The sequence below is a fragment of the Lampetra fluviatilis genome, chromosome 62, assembly GCF_964198595.1.
Source record: "Lampetra fluviatilis chromosome 62, kcLamFluv1.1, whole genome shotgun sequence".
NCBI classification, from domain to species: Eukaryota; Metazoa; Chordata; class Hyperoartia; order Petromyzontiformes; family Petromyzontidae; genus Lampetra; species Lampetra fluviatilis.
This window is the reverse complement of record NC_136336.1, coordinates 6,886,276-6,900,427: the sequence shown is the minus strand read 5'-3', so window position 1 is coordinate 6,900,427 and position 14,152 is coordinate 6,886,276. Positions and strand designations below refer to the sequence as shown.

Here is a 14,152-nt window from a genome sequence, read left to right as displayed (position 1 = left end):
GGTGTGTTGTTGTGACCTGCAGTGTGGTGAGTGGGTGAGTGGTGTGGCTGGTGTGTGGTGAGTGGGTGAGTGGTGTGGCTGGAGTGTGGTGAGTGGTGTGTGGTGAGTGGGTGGGTGAGTGGTTGTGACCTGCAGTGTGGTGAGTGGGTGAGTGGTGTGGCTGATGTGTGTCGAGTGAGTTGGTGTGTGGGGTTGTAACCTGCAGTGTGCTCAGGTTTTTGTAAATACATTGATTAATTATCCAATCAACTCGCCGGTTCACCAAACGATGAATTAATCGAATTCTGAACCTTGATCGATTATAGGCGGAAATCGATTATCCCCCCCCCCCCACACATCCCCGGAAGTGACGTCACTCGCCCAGCGCCAACTGCCTCTCCCGGTGACGCCACTTCCTCTTCGTTCCGGCTCTCGCGGTGGGAGCAGCCATAACTGTAGGTACCTCGCTCGCAATCCGTTGTCGATCTCGCCCTTCCGTCGCCATCGTCGCCACGTCTGGCATCCGCGCGTCGTGTGATCGCACCGCGCGTTCGATGTCGTCTTCGTCTTTTTTTTGCGTCGATGGCGAGAGGTGTTAATGCGATAGCCGTTCACGTGACCCAAGCCTGCGCTCGCCTGAGCTGGGCCGAGGCTTCGTTGAAATGGTCTCTCGCTGCGACACGTGACTGCAGTGTTACATAACAACTTTAAAAACTGGTTTAATGTTTTACGATTGACAGCAGCGTTGGTGGTTAATTGTGATCGCGTACGCCGAAAGCTAAATCGGGTGGGTGGTGTTCATAATTGTGTGGGACTTGTGTTTTAAAACCCACCATTGGTGGAACGCAGGCCCAAACGCCGAGTGGCCTGCGATAAACGTAACTTAAAAGTTGTAATCGATGCGACGCCAATACTTTAATTGACGAGAACTAAGTTATAAGAGGTTGGTTGAAGCCTTGCATTGGTGAAGTGAGACGATGGGAATTCCAAAATGGAGCGTTGCTAGGAAAAACGCGGAAATAATCATAATCCATAATGTACAATAATACAGAATCAGAATCTTTCGTTATCGTGGATAAATCGAATGAGCTGTGAAACAATTTTTTTCATAGATGCCCATTTGTGAGCCGCGGTGTTTGTGTTGGTGGCGGTGGTTAAACACGGGCGTGGATGAGACGAAACCCTCTGTTGAGACCCCCCTAGTCTCGGCGTGGATGAATCGACGGGGGTTACGTTTTGCGGCATTGTAGACGTTACAGTCGCGATATCGGAGTGATGATGAGATGACGCACGCCGGTGAACGTGTAGCTTAAGTGTTAACGCGTAGGGCAGGCCAACCCGCACATGGCGAATGTTAAGGGATGTCGCATGCCAACGCTCGCTTGTGGTCGATCTCATAGGTGGGTTTAAGTTAAGGAGTTCAAAGTCCTAGTTTTAATGACGCCGCGGTCAATCGATATATTCCCGCGATCATGCCGATACAATGCTTGGTACAGTGTGCCGATACAATGGTTGGTCCGGTACTGTAGTTTGGATGATCCTTGGTGGGGGTGTGGGGTCTTTATCCATTGGTGGTTTGAGAATGTTATTTTGTTTTGATGGCCATGTGAAATGCCTCTGCTATGACCGAGGGTCAACAACCAAGATAAGCAGAGCCGGGTTTTTGTTTTAATTCGGTAGAAAAAAGTTGTTTTCTAATTTAAAGTGCCGCAATGCACGTGAATAACTTAAAGAGTCGCATGCGGCTACAGAGCTGCATATTGCCCACTTCTGGAGTCTTATGACGAACCAATTTGATGGCCCTAACCCAATTCTTCGTCCACAAACGCTTTTTAGCTTTTTATCCTTAAATCCAAACGTAAAGTTTTCCATTTTTCAGTGTCTTGTGTTCCCTATCCCAAGCCCTTGATCTGAGGTCGTCACCCACACACTGTCTCACGGCCATGATGTACATAGAACCCCGTGGCTTTAATCCGTGATCTGAAACGGCGATGATCGATATCTCACCTAGCCCACGTGTTGATAAACCCAGGATCATGACCAGCGTTTCACTCGCTCCACGCGCTCGCAGCTTCTTGAGGAACCGCACGAGTAACGAAGCAAGTTGACTCGGTTTCTTAAAGAAGCGTCCAACACGTGGAGCGGAACGTCGCAGGCGTTCTGCTAAAATCAGCGCGCGGTACAATCGCCCCGCGAGGTCTTATCAACCATCCGGGGATGTCTACGATGCGCATGGCGGCACGGTGTCTCTCACGAACTCCCCTCTGAGCCACGAAGTCTACCCGGGTGGGCGAGTTCCCGTGATGACTCAATATTTTCCCCCAGGTCTGCCAATCGGGTGAACTCTGTGTATGATTTTGATGCATATATAGAAAATTACCATGTTTGGTCTTCCTTGGGGCACTGCAGTCTCGAATAACGGAATTAAATTATCTTAGCCTGCATTTTAATTCATTCTCGTCATAGTCCTGCTTTTTGATTTTCATCCACTCCCAGTCACCTCTTGATGAAACAAATTAAAACACTCTTCTTGGTTCTTTCGGTAAAGTCACGTAGAAGGGGAAATAATAAAACTTTAACATAATAAAATAATTCTCACGACGTTTCGGCCACAACGCAAGCAGCCGTCCTCAGGTGAAGAACAGGTCTGTCGGGAAAGACAGCGTCTGAATAGTCAGCAACCAAGATAACAAGCACCATTCAGACGCTGTCTTCCCGACAGACCTGTTCTTCACCCGAGGACGGCTGCTTGCGTTGTGGCCGAAACGTCATGAGAATTATTTAATGTTTTATTTTTTTATTTCCCTTCTACGTGAATCCCTGCAGTCACGAAAGCTTTAAACCGAAAATTGAAACACTATTTGTAAATACTTGCGTCACGAAATTCGTGACCAAAATGAACACGGCTCTGGATTATAAGATGCACTCTCTCCAGTGGGTTATTTGTGTGGTTCCGCTGGGTACGGTGTCATTGAGAAAAAAACATAAAGCAACCGCCCTTTCCCATGAATATTTTCGTCGCTAATTTCGTGAAACAAAATTAACGCTGCTTCCCCGTCTCTTCACACTGCAAGTCGTCCAGCAAGGGAGGGCACGCTCATTGCCCCCACCTCTCCTAAAGCGCTTGCCACAGAAAACCCCGGGGTGGTTTGAGGCCGCGTTCGGCTCCTCCCGGACGCGGTTATAGAATCCTCGCACAGAAAATAATCTGGATCTCCACACTCCGCCTCTCTTGCTGTTACTCTCTCCATCACCGTTGCTCCACCATTTTCTTCCCTTCCAGCTTTTATCAATGCTCGTCGTGACAGTAGCCTTGTCTCTAGCGTTTAAACCCCGGCGGGGGAGTGTTCGGAACCATTAGAGCGTAAAAGTTAAAGGGTGCGTACGTCTTATAGTCTGGTAACTCCGTTAACTATGCTCCACCATTTCCCTTTCGGCAGTCTTCACCCATGCTGAGTGACAGATCTCTGGCATATAAACCCGGGGGTGGGGGGAAACTTCTACCTTGCCAAGGGCTCATGACTTTCAAATACCTTTTTGCAGGCAACCACAAATTAACACCTTATCGTTGTCAAATAATCCCGCGAAAAGTAATGACTCACTTTTACTGAGCCACCTAACAAACACTGTTGTTTTGAAGTTGAAAATATTCAATCTTGATTGGAAGCTTTCATGACTGCAGGAATCCATACTCTGGTTCAAAATTAGTGCAGTTAAGTTGCTTCAGTTTTGTCTGTGGGCCGTTTAGAAGCTTATGTGGACACGGGCTGCATGAGGTGAAGACAACAGCCCGTGCTCGACAGATAATACAAGTGAGACCGTGCGCGGGAGATGCAACTATTTGTGAGAAAAGATGAGTGGCTTGCTGATGAGAATGCACGTTGTTGTGTATTCTTGTTCAGAGCCATGGGCAAGTTCCTGAAGCCGGGCAAGGTGGTGCTGGTGCTGGCGGGGCGTTACGCCGGACGCAAGGCCGTCATCGTCAAGGTAACGACGGAGATGCCAGGGAGTTGGCGACACTGAGAGGCGCAGTAATGAACCGTTGGGGGGGGGCACGTGGGAATGTGTCGTTGGAGTTCGTTTTAGACGAACAAAAAAAATCACGGCTGATGAATTGAGTTTCCGCCTTCATTCAGACTCGGCAATTCCGTTCCGTCGTAGCCGTGTCCTTAGTGGGTAGTCTTCATCATCCTCATGCACCTGAATGATTTTTGCCCGCTCCTCGTCACCGTTAACGCAACATGAGTAAACCCCCACATTGTTGACGAGTTTTTCTGTCACTTCACTCTGAACGCTGCTTCCTCATCTCTACGCACGCAAGTCGTCCAGCAAGGGAGGGCACGCTCATTGCCCCCACCTCTCCTAAAGCGCTTGCCAGAGAAAACCCCGGGGTGGTTTGAGGCCGCGTTCGGCTCCTCCCGGACGCGGTTATAGAATCCTCGTACAAAAACATTATCCGGGTGACCTGAACAGCCTCACTACTGAAGGTGTAAGATGAGGGTTTATACGTGTCTCGGACGAAGCAAGGTTGTAAGAACTTGGGGGGGGAAAGAGGCGATGAGAGGGGATTGCAAGGTGTGAAGAAATTAGCAGACGTGTCATGTGTGAGTGGTGTGTTTTCAGCCTGCAAACAAAACCGACGTTTGGTCACGTGAAATATCAGGACTGACCACAGGAGGGTGCTGCAGGGCCCTAAAGAGACGGTGCAGCCAGCTATGAACTGGTTCAGATGAAGTCAAGTAGTTTAGTATGAGTGTGTCTCTCCCCGCGCCACCGCCTCTGCCGGTGCAGAACCAGGATGAGGGCACGGCAGACCGGCCGTACGGGCACGCTCTGGTCGCCGGTATCGACCGCTACCCGCGCAAGGTGACGGCACGCATGGGCAAAAAGAAGCTGGCGAAGCGCTCCAAGGTGAAGAGCTTCGTGAAGGTGTTCAACTACAACCACCTCATGCCCACCCGGTGAGACCCCGTGTGTTGAGTGTATGTGTGTTGAACTTCTTTCGCATCGTGCGTAGCCAAACGTGCTAATCGGAGGTGCGGGGAAAGGACGACAAACTAGAACGAGCAATTCTAGATGTAATAGTGCATGGCTCCAGTGTCTTCCTAATATTGGAAGGAAGAGCGTTCCAGACGGCCGCAGGAGTGCATCTGAAAGCGGTGGTTAGTCAAAAACCGCTGCGAGGATGACCGGAGTTTGCGTGATGGTGTATGTTCCTTCACGAGCTCAGTATGATGGAGAGTGTACGGACACCCGCTGAGAGTGTGCGAGTAAGTTTGGGAGCGTGTGTGTCTATGTGCGTAAGAGATTGTGTGTATGTAGTAGTGGTGTGTTTGGTTGTTTAAAATAATCGCAGTGTTGTGTGTGGTGGTGTAGGAAGTGTTGGCAGTAGTGGTGTGGTGGTGAATGTCATGGTAATGGCGGTGCTGTATGTAGTGGTTTATTAATTGTAGTGGTGTATGTTATGCTGGTGTGTGTGTGTGATAATTGTTTTTTACCCTTTTATCTGGCAACAAAACTGATCTTTTTTACAAGGAGTTATGTTTGCATCGACCACAATTCCTGTGGTCGGAATGCAAACAAAAAACACAACTCTGATAATGTATGCACTGTCCTTGAAATTGATTGGTCCACACCCGAGACAGCTTTTCTTAGAGCCTAGTCTCACATGGTGTTGGACCAGATGACGCCAAAAGGCGCACAACTCAAGGACAGTGCATACATTATCAGAGTTGTGTTTTTTGTTTGCATTCCGACCGCAGGTATTGTGGTCAATGCAAACATGACTCTTTGTAAAAAAGGTGTCAGTTTTGTTGCCAGATAGAAGGATAAAAAAACAAATATATTTTGCTACTGGCAAAGGAGGTTCCAATGGTGTTGTGTGTGTTGGTGGTGTACGTAGTGGTGTATGTAATCGTGTTGGTGTACTTTACGGCTGTAGTGTACGTAGTGGTGTGTATGTAACTGAACCGGTGTTGTGTGGTGGTGGTGACGTGCAGCTACTCGGTTGACATTCCCCTGGACAAGACAGTGGTGAACAAGGACGTGTTCCGGGACCCAGCGCTCAAGCGCAAGGCGCGTCGCGAGGCCAAGGTCAAGTTTGAGGAGAGGTGAGTGACCACTCGGCATACACTCGGCCCCAGAGGGTGGTGGTGGTGGTGGCACCGCACTCACTTCCCATCAGCCTCACGGAGGCGATATGAGAATTCTAGATTTGAAGCTTTCGTGACTGCAAGGATTCATTTTCTTAGGTTTTTTCGGTAAAGTCACGTAGGTAAAATTTTTTAAATAAAAATTAATAAAAGTAAAATAAAATAAAAATCGCGACGTTTCGGAGGCAACACAAGCTTGTGTTGCTTCCGAAACGTCGTGATTTTTATTTTATTTACTTCTATTAATTTAATTTTTTACCTACGTGACTTTTTTACCTACGTGATATGAGAAGACCGCAATCCTCTGGCTTTATAAGACGCACTCCCTCCAGATCTCCAGTGGGTTAGTTTGGGTTGTTCCGCGACCGCGTTTCGTGAAACGAAATGAACGGCTGCTGAGTACAGATCTCGAAGCGACATTCGGGAATTGAGTTTCCGCCTTCATTCAGACTCGGCAATTTCGTTCCGTCTTAGCCGTGTCTTTAGTGGGTAGTCGTCATCATCCTCATGCTCTTGAATCATTTTTGCCTGCTCATCGTTACCGTTGACGCAACACGAGTAAAATCCCACTTTGTTGACGAATATTTCCGTCGCTAATTTCACTGATTCCCCCGTCTCTTCGCACGCAAGTCATCCAGCAAGGGAGGGCACGTTCATTGCCCCCACCTCTCCTAAAGCGCTTGCCACAGAAAACCCCGAGGTGGTTTGAGGCCGCGTTCGGCTCCTCCCGGACGCGGTTATAGAATCCTCGCACAGAAAATAATCCACACTCCCCCTCTCCTGCTGCGATTCTCTCCAGTCGGCCACCGCTGCTGCTGCTGCTGCAGCAAGGAGTTGGGGAACTTACGGCGCTGGGCCGAATTCATGTCAGGGGAGCCAATTTCATTACAGCCTGTAGCTACGCAGTAATAATAAGGCCCCACCGATTCAGAGTGGTCCACAAATGATATGTATCCGTCGCTGCAAGGGGTTCACAGCTGCACTGATTGGGTACTAGAGGGGGGCAATACTTTCGACCTGGAATTACTGTTGATAACTTTCGCTGCTGTTGCAGCAAGAGGGGGCCCACCACTGGTCAGTGAGGCTTGGTTGAAGGTGGGAAGGTGGGGAGCATTGACATTGGAGCTTAGGACAGCACGACAATGACTTTGGCTTGCACGGCCTTCCTACAGCCCACAACGTAGCCCCGTAGAAGCCTAGATTTTAAGTTTTCGTGACTGCAGGGATTCATACTCTCTGTTTCTTTCGGAAAAGTCACGTGGGTAGAAAATAAATTCAATCGCCGCCCTATCTAACTTATATAACCGCCTTAACTCCGGCATCTCTCCAACTTCAGTAAAAGATTTCATGCTGTGGTTGTCACACCTGATGATGATTGCTTGTGTTGCAATCGAAACGTCGTGATTAAATTTATTTTATTTAATATCTACGTGACCTTACCGAAAGAACCAAAGACTACAGTAGAAGTCTCTACAGACGTCTTTGTCATGTGCTTGGTGGTTGCCCATCCAAGCGGTGCTGTGGAGGCTCTCAACCCTGATTCGCTTTCGAGGCCCGCCGAGATCGGGCACATTCCGTTGCGATGTCATAGTCAGCACAAACAATGGGGCAGCAATATCGACTATGAGTCTGGAGCAGGGTTCGGCAACCAAAATAACAAGAAGGGCCATTTTTCTCGAATTGGGTTAAATAAAAAAACACATTCCTGCGGAGGGAGCTGGTAGGAACGTTGGGTTGCTCGGTCAATGGCCTGCAGGGTCAACGGCGGCGTGGTGTGTTACGCAAATATGGCCGACTGAGGGCAGGCACAAGCCGGCGTGAGTAGGTTAAACGTTGAGTTTTATAAGGGCACCACGGGGTGACCAGCCCCTCCCCACCCAGCCTCACCCCTCCCACCCCCCACCCAGCCCCACCTCTCCCACCCCCCCACCCAGCCCCTCCCCACCCTCCTCACCCAGCCCCTCCCTACCCTTCCCACCCAGCCCCTCCTTGCACGACGGACACAATAATCCCCTGTGAGCTGGTGTAACCAGGAGGTTCCTACCGGTAAAATCTATTTCAATAGCCACAGTGCACATGAAGAACGTCACGAAGCAGTCCTTCAAGAGGAGCCGCAGGTTATAATCCCTGGTCTAGAGGCATGGAAAGCAATTGAGGGCTGTGTGTGGTGATTGTGAACATTGGTGCTGGTAACGTGACCACGCTCATGCCTGCGCGTGTGTGTGTGTGTGTTGTTGCAGGTACAAGACTGGGAAGAACAAGTGGTTCTTCCAGAAGCTGCGGTTCTAATCTTGTCCAAGAATCATGCGCAATAAACATACAACCGGCTCTCCAGAACGTTATTACCTCCTGTGTGTGGTGGTCATCTTTGTGTCTTGTGTGTGCGCTCTCTGTTGTGTGTGGGGAGCGGTGGTGCAGTGGTTAGCGCGCTGCCCTGACGAACCCGGCGACCCAACTTTGTATTCCTTGCTCGCGACCAATAACAGTGGCGAATATTTGAACCAATCTTGGGCCTCCGAAACGTCGTGATTTTTATTTTATTTTACTTTCATTAATTTTAATGTTTAACCTACGTGACTTTACCGAAAAAACCTAAGAATATGAATCCTTGCAGTAACGAAAGCTTCAAATCTAGAAGAAACTTGGGCCCTCTCCTAAGTCGACTCGGCCTTAAATGAGTATCTGCTGCAGTGTGTAAACAGCGCTGGGGAGACAGGCAGACAAGTTTGTGTGTATTTTGGTGCTTCCGCGCACTGTACGTAGCCAACCGTGCTCACTGCAGGTGCGGGGAAGGACGGCAAACCCCACCCACCCCCTCACGTGCCGTGCCAGCCTTCATAGGTGCTCCTACCAAACAGCAATTTTCCCCCAACAGATGCTATGCATTTCGATTTAAAGCTTTTGTGACTGCAGGGATTCATCTTCTTGGTTCTTTCGGTAAAGTCACGTAGAAGGGAAATAATCAAATAATAAAAATAAAACAATAAAATACTATTCTAATGACGTTTCGGCCACAACGCAAGCAGCCGTCCTCAGGTGAAGAACAGGTCTGTCGGAAAGACAGCGTCTGAATGAACCAATTGAACCAAATCATTCAGACGCTGTCTTTCCGACAGACCTGTTCACCTGAGGACGGCTGCTTGCGTTGTGGCCGAAACGTGAGAATTGTATTTTATTATGTTTTTTTATTCCCTTCTACGTGACTTTACCGAAAGAACCGAGAAGATGCTATGCATTTATGTGCATGTGCACTGTCGATGGATGGCTATCAGGGATGTTTGTGTGGTCAGTGGTGGCACGGCGAGGGCGTTGCGCCGCTGGGAAGGTGCCACAGTTGGAGCGTGGCGTGAGCGATTGATCGATGTAGGGACAAGGGTGAGTGACCGATCGTTCGATAGATTCCACTGGCATATAACCACTGCGGGCAGGAACCACACGCAAAAAAACATGCAGAATCAGAAGCGTAAATTCTGTTTCTAAAGGGCGATTGCTGTACATTTCTAGCGATCGAGTACACATTAGCTAATCTGCTCTCTATCCCTTCGTGGACGTAATGTACAGAATTTCGCTCGAGTGTTTCCCTTCGAGTACAATTCACATCGCTCGGCTCTAACCCTCCAAGGACATCTACATGCGAGTCACTTGCATTAAACCCTTGTAGTGAATTAGAAATTATATCGCCTCCAGTGAGGTTAACATGCTATGAACCCAGCGACCCGAGTTTGATTCTCGGCCACATCAGTCGTGGGTGATGTTTGGACCAGTCCTGGGTGCTCCCCCCTTAACCCGCACTGACCGGCGTGGTGAAGTATGGTCAGACAACCCTCGTCGTGACCGGCAATGTGGAGCAAGTCCAGTACTCGCCGAGCTACATTGCCTTCCGGTTGTTGAATGAATGCACTCACTACACAGCGCTTGCCACAAATGAATTATAATACCTCTGCTGATCTTAAGGAGCATACACCATCACGCAAATTCGGGTCATCCTCACAGTGACTGTTGGATAACCATCGAACAAAGACGGTGGGCACTGCATCGCGCGCTTTCAGATGCGCTGCTGCGGTCGTCTGGAACGCTGTTCAGATATTAACTTCTTTAGAACTGTTTTGTGTTGTCCTTCCCCGCACCTCCGACTAGCACGGTTGGCTACGTAATTGTGTGAAATAAGTTCAACATACAATGGAGAGGTTTCCATCAAGGTGATGAAAGCGGCTGAGAATTGTTACGCAAAGATAATCCGTCACTCACGGCGCCTGAGACTATAGCCACGTTCAGCACACGAGATCTAGAATGTCTATAAAACTGAATTTTATTTTACTATACTCTTCTGTTCTTTCGGTAAAGTCACGGAGAAAGAAAATTAATAGATCACGACGTTTCGATCGCAACAAGCAACCGTAATCAGGTGAAACAAACAGCAGAACTTCTGACGTGACTTTACAGAAAGAACCAAGATTTATTTCACTAGGTAAGGCCCACTGAACTGCATACATCTCTTTCAGAAGCGACCTGGCCACAAATGATAGCTCAACGAAGTGGCTTATCTTCGCGTCACTTATATAGCAGCCAAATACTTTAAACGCATGTGCTTCTAAATGTAGCGGGAAACCCCGGTGGACCCGGAGAAATGTTCACGCGACCACGGGGAGAACACGCAAACTCCAAATATACAGGCATGGGGATCAAACCCACGACCATCTGTATCCCAGGCCGGGTAGTTAACATGACAGTGACGTTCTGAACAGAGCCCCTCTGACCCAAACGTTTTGGAGGAAGGTGGTAGTGCCCAACACTTTACCGCACCACGTGCCAGAGGTCGCAACCGGGTACCCGATACCCGTACCCTACCCGATACCCGGCTACCCGGCCGGGTACGGGTAGCCGTTTGCGACCCTGGTGCGGCCGGGTACGGGTAGGGGTAGGCCGTGAGTCACTGGTGAGTAACCGTTTGTCACTCATTTCGGGTAGGGTTCGGGTAGGGTACGGGTAGGGTACGGGTACCCGTTTGCGACCCTGGTGCGGCCGGGTACGGGTAAGGAATCAAAACCCGTTTGCGACCTCTGCCGCGTGCCACCTGCGGGTCGCCTACGAACCGTCGCACCAAATGTGTTCCACTGCTCGGGTGGACAGGAGGGCCGGAGGGATTTAATCAAGGCTGTAACCATGGAGTCAACATTTGTGGGGGGGCTCAAATCTTCCTGGGTGTCCCCCCCCCCAGAAAAAACATTTAAATTTGGAAACTAATTTCCTGCCTAAAATATTAAAAAAATCACTAGAAGGATGGACTTTTTATTTATTTTTTACAATAATGTCTAATAGTGTATTACATTGCTCTGTTTTTTATTTTTTTACCTTTTCTTGTTTCATTGTATGTAATGGCAGAGATTAGGGATTCATCAAGTACAACCATAACCACAATGATATAAACAGAAATGTATTTTATAGCAATATATTGGGGGGGGGACATTGTGAGTATATTTGAATATGGGGGGGGGGGGGTGTCCCAATATCTATTGTAATTACTTCTAGATTTGAAGCTTTCGTGACTGCAAGGATTCATGCTCTTAGTTTTTTCGGTAAAGTCACGTAGGTAAAAAATTAAAATTAATTAATTGTAATTACTGCCTTGGATTTCATGAACGTTGCCCCCATTATGGATGTGTATGTACGTTTAACTTATTTCCATCGTACTTAGCCAACCGTGCTAATTGGAGGTGCGGGGGGAGGGAGGGTGGGTGGGTGGGTGGGACAGCAAACTTAACACGCCAACAACGAGCACTTCTGAAGTTGCGTTTATCGTGGCACGCCGTGAGATCGAATCGCAATCGGCGAGTTCCGGTGCGACCGACTGTGAGTGGGCAGCGTGCGTGGAGGTGAGCCACGGGCAGACACAAGTGTTCCGTCGCCTGGTGCCTGGCCTAATGGCATCGTAAGCAAACAGCGCGAGTTTGTTTGGCCACTTAAACGTGAAATTACATTTGTGAGTCGGCCCTGGTTCCCGCCTGGGTCGGAGTGTTTTTCGTTCTTTCCATGACTTCGGTAACGATTGCGTCCATAGAAACCGTTCCGAAATGATGACGTGGGGATTGGTCGTGGCCACGGTGCAGATTGGTGATAGGGGACAAGCAGATCAATGATTGGCGGGGGGTATCAATCGGCCAAGGATTTTGAAGGTGTCTGAGAGAGAATGACCACTCGTGGAGATGGAGTGATGAAATCGAATCATGTTGCAGGTGCTGAGTGGATTGATGGGGGGTATTTCATCGAACAGTGGAGTGACCAAGGCAGATGTATTGACCATGTCACAATATAACAACAACATTGACATTCCACTATAAGATCAGAACATTCATAGCAATGACATTTTATAAATATTTTTTTTTTGGGATATCGGGACAATTTCGTTTAATGGGTAACGACGATACACAGAGCACGTTTAAAGCAACAACATTTTCTGGGGGCCGGCCCTGGACAGCTCCAGACGAAATGAAGACCTGCGTATAAGTGCAATTGCATATTCCTAATACGGATTCACATTTGAACGTTTAAAATACGTATACAGGATATGCATTCATCGGTACAAACACAATGTTTAACACGTAGCAGGCTTTCGCGACCAATATTCATAATTAACGTTTTTGGGTTAGATCGCGTTATTCATAAATGTGTCGTTAAACTTCCACCACCCGACACGGCCAATCAGTAAAAAAAAGTGTCACGTTTTAAAAAGACAAAATAGTTCACTACTTTAGCCCACCGATGTGTTGAAGAGTGAATCCACAACATTAAATGTTGTGGATCCACAAACATAATTGTGTGCGTGCGTATATAACCGAACAATTTACAGCCCTATTGTCAATCCACTGCTTGGATGTGGGCCTCCCCGTGCCGACGTGTTCCGATTTCAGTGCGGGGGGGTTGGTTAGAGAGGGGAGAGGGGAGAGGCGAGTGGGAGCCTGGTCTTGTTGGCACCGCGCTTGCCACCGATGATGCTCCACCGCGGGCTGGGCTATGAACTCGGGTTTTACTGGTAGGGACCACCTGGTTCCACCAGCCCACAATGGATTATTGTGTCCGTCCGTCCGTCGTGCATCCAAAAATGGGAGGGGTGGGGTTGGGTGGAGAGGGGAAGGTGGGGAGGGGTGGGGTGGGTGGGGAGGGTGGGGCTGGGTGGGGCTGGGTGGGGAGGGGCTGGTCACCCCGTGGTGCCCTTATAAAACTCAACGTTTAACCTACTCACGCCGGCTTGTGCCCGCCCTCACAGTCGGGCATATTTGCGGAATACACCACGCCGCCGTTGACCCTGCAGGCCATTGACCGAGCAACCCAACGTTCCTACCAGCTCCCTCCGCAGGAGGAATGTGTTTTGGGTTCAGTGCGCCCTGCACGAGACCCGTACCCACAGCTGGGTGACGTCGCCTTGTCGCAGGCTCTGCATGCGAGAGAGTTCATAATGTCCGTTGCGCTACAAGTCAACCCAATATATTTATCATTCTCAGACTTGAATGCTATTACATTTAAATGGGAAAACTCTATTATTGTGTGTAGTCAATTGGTCACCAGGCTGAGAACATGAACTCGCTTCACTGGAGCACCCTGTTTAATCACCATTCACTCTTTGAGTCTCTGGGTCCGAGTGCAAGTCTATGGGCGCGATGTTAACTACCTCGCCTGGTTATGCAGGAGGTCGTGGGTTCGATCCCGACCCTGACGCCTGCTGTATATTTGGAGTTTGGGTGTCTCTTTCTCTCTCATAATCACGGTGGCTAAGAGATGTTAACTACCTCGCCTGGTATGCAGGAGGTCGTGGGGTTCGATCCCCCTGGAGTTTGCGTGTTTCTCTCTCCCCGTGGTCGCGTGGATTTTTCTCCGGGTCCTCTGGTTACTCCCTCCTCTAGAACCAACATGCGTTTCGGGAGGTTATTTGGCTGCTGTGAATTGACAAGCCACGTTCGTTAAACTATCATTTGTGGTCAGGTCGCTACTGAAACGAGAACTCGTTCAGTCACAGTTGGATGGTT

At 49.0% G+C, this 14,152-nt stretch overlaps 1 protein-coding gene and 3 non-coding genes across 5 annotated transcripts; all 4 read left to right on the top strand.

Moving 5' to 3' along the window:
* The first annotated feature begins 345 nt into the window (after nucleotides 1-345).
* Nucleotides 346-8,476, top strand: RPL27 (ribosomal protein L27). Of its 2 annotated transcripts, none has more exons than XM_078881792.1 (5): nucleotides 346-434; nucleotides 3,882-3,966; nucleotides 4,771-4,940; nucleotides 5,979-6,089; nucleotides 8,372-8,476. In XM_078881792.1, exons 2-5 carry the CDS (start codon nucleotides 3,886-3,888, stop codon nucleotides 8,418-8,420), a joined length of 411 nt encoding a protein of 136 aa, XP_078737918.1. In that variant the 5' UTR covers nucleotides 346-434; nucleotides 3,882-3,885; the 3' UTR covers nucleotides 8,421-8,476. The 2 variants fall into 2 exon arrangements, with proteins under 2 accessions (XP_078737918.1, XP_078737919.1); XM_078881793.1 differs by having other exon boundaries at nucleotides 420-438.
* LOC144951519 (small nucleolar RNA SNORA9) lies at nucleotides 3,047-3,181 on the top strand. Its single transcript, XR_013640508.1, has one exon. It is a non-coding gene; the product is annotated as a small nucleolar RNA SNORA9 (small nucleolar RNA).
* LOC144951517 (small nucleolar RNA SNORA9) lies at nucleotides 4,294-4,428 on the top strand. Its single transcript, XR_013640506.1, has one exon. It is a non-coding gene; the product is annotated as a small nucleolar RNA SNORA9 (small nucleolar RNA).
* Nucleotides 6,755-6,889, top strand: LOC144951518 (small nucleolar RNA SNORA9). Its single transcript, XR_013640507.1, has one exon. It is a non-coding gene; the product is annotated as a small nucleolar RNA SNORA9 (small nucleolar RNA).
* Nucleotides 8,477-14,152: the final 5,676 nt, after the last annotated feature.

Excerpts from the sequence above, each read along its gene's own strand:
- RPL27 (XM_078881792.1), top strand. The coding sequence starts at position 3,886 with ATGGGCAAGTTCCTGAAGCCGGGCAAGGTGGTGCTGGTGCTGGCGGGG. Across the intron at positions 3,967-4,770 it reads GCAAGGCCGTCATCGTCAAG|AACCAGGATGAGGGCACGGC; the intron begins GTAACGACGGAG and ends CTGCCGGTGCAG. Across the intron at positions 6,090-8,371 it reads AAGGTCAAGTTTGAGGAGAG|GTACAAGACTGGGAAGAACA; the intron begins GTGAGTGACCAC and ends GTGTTGTTGCAG.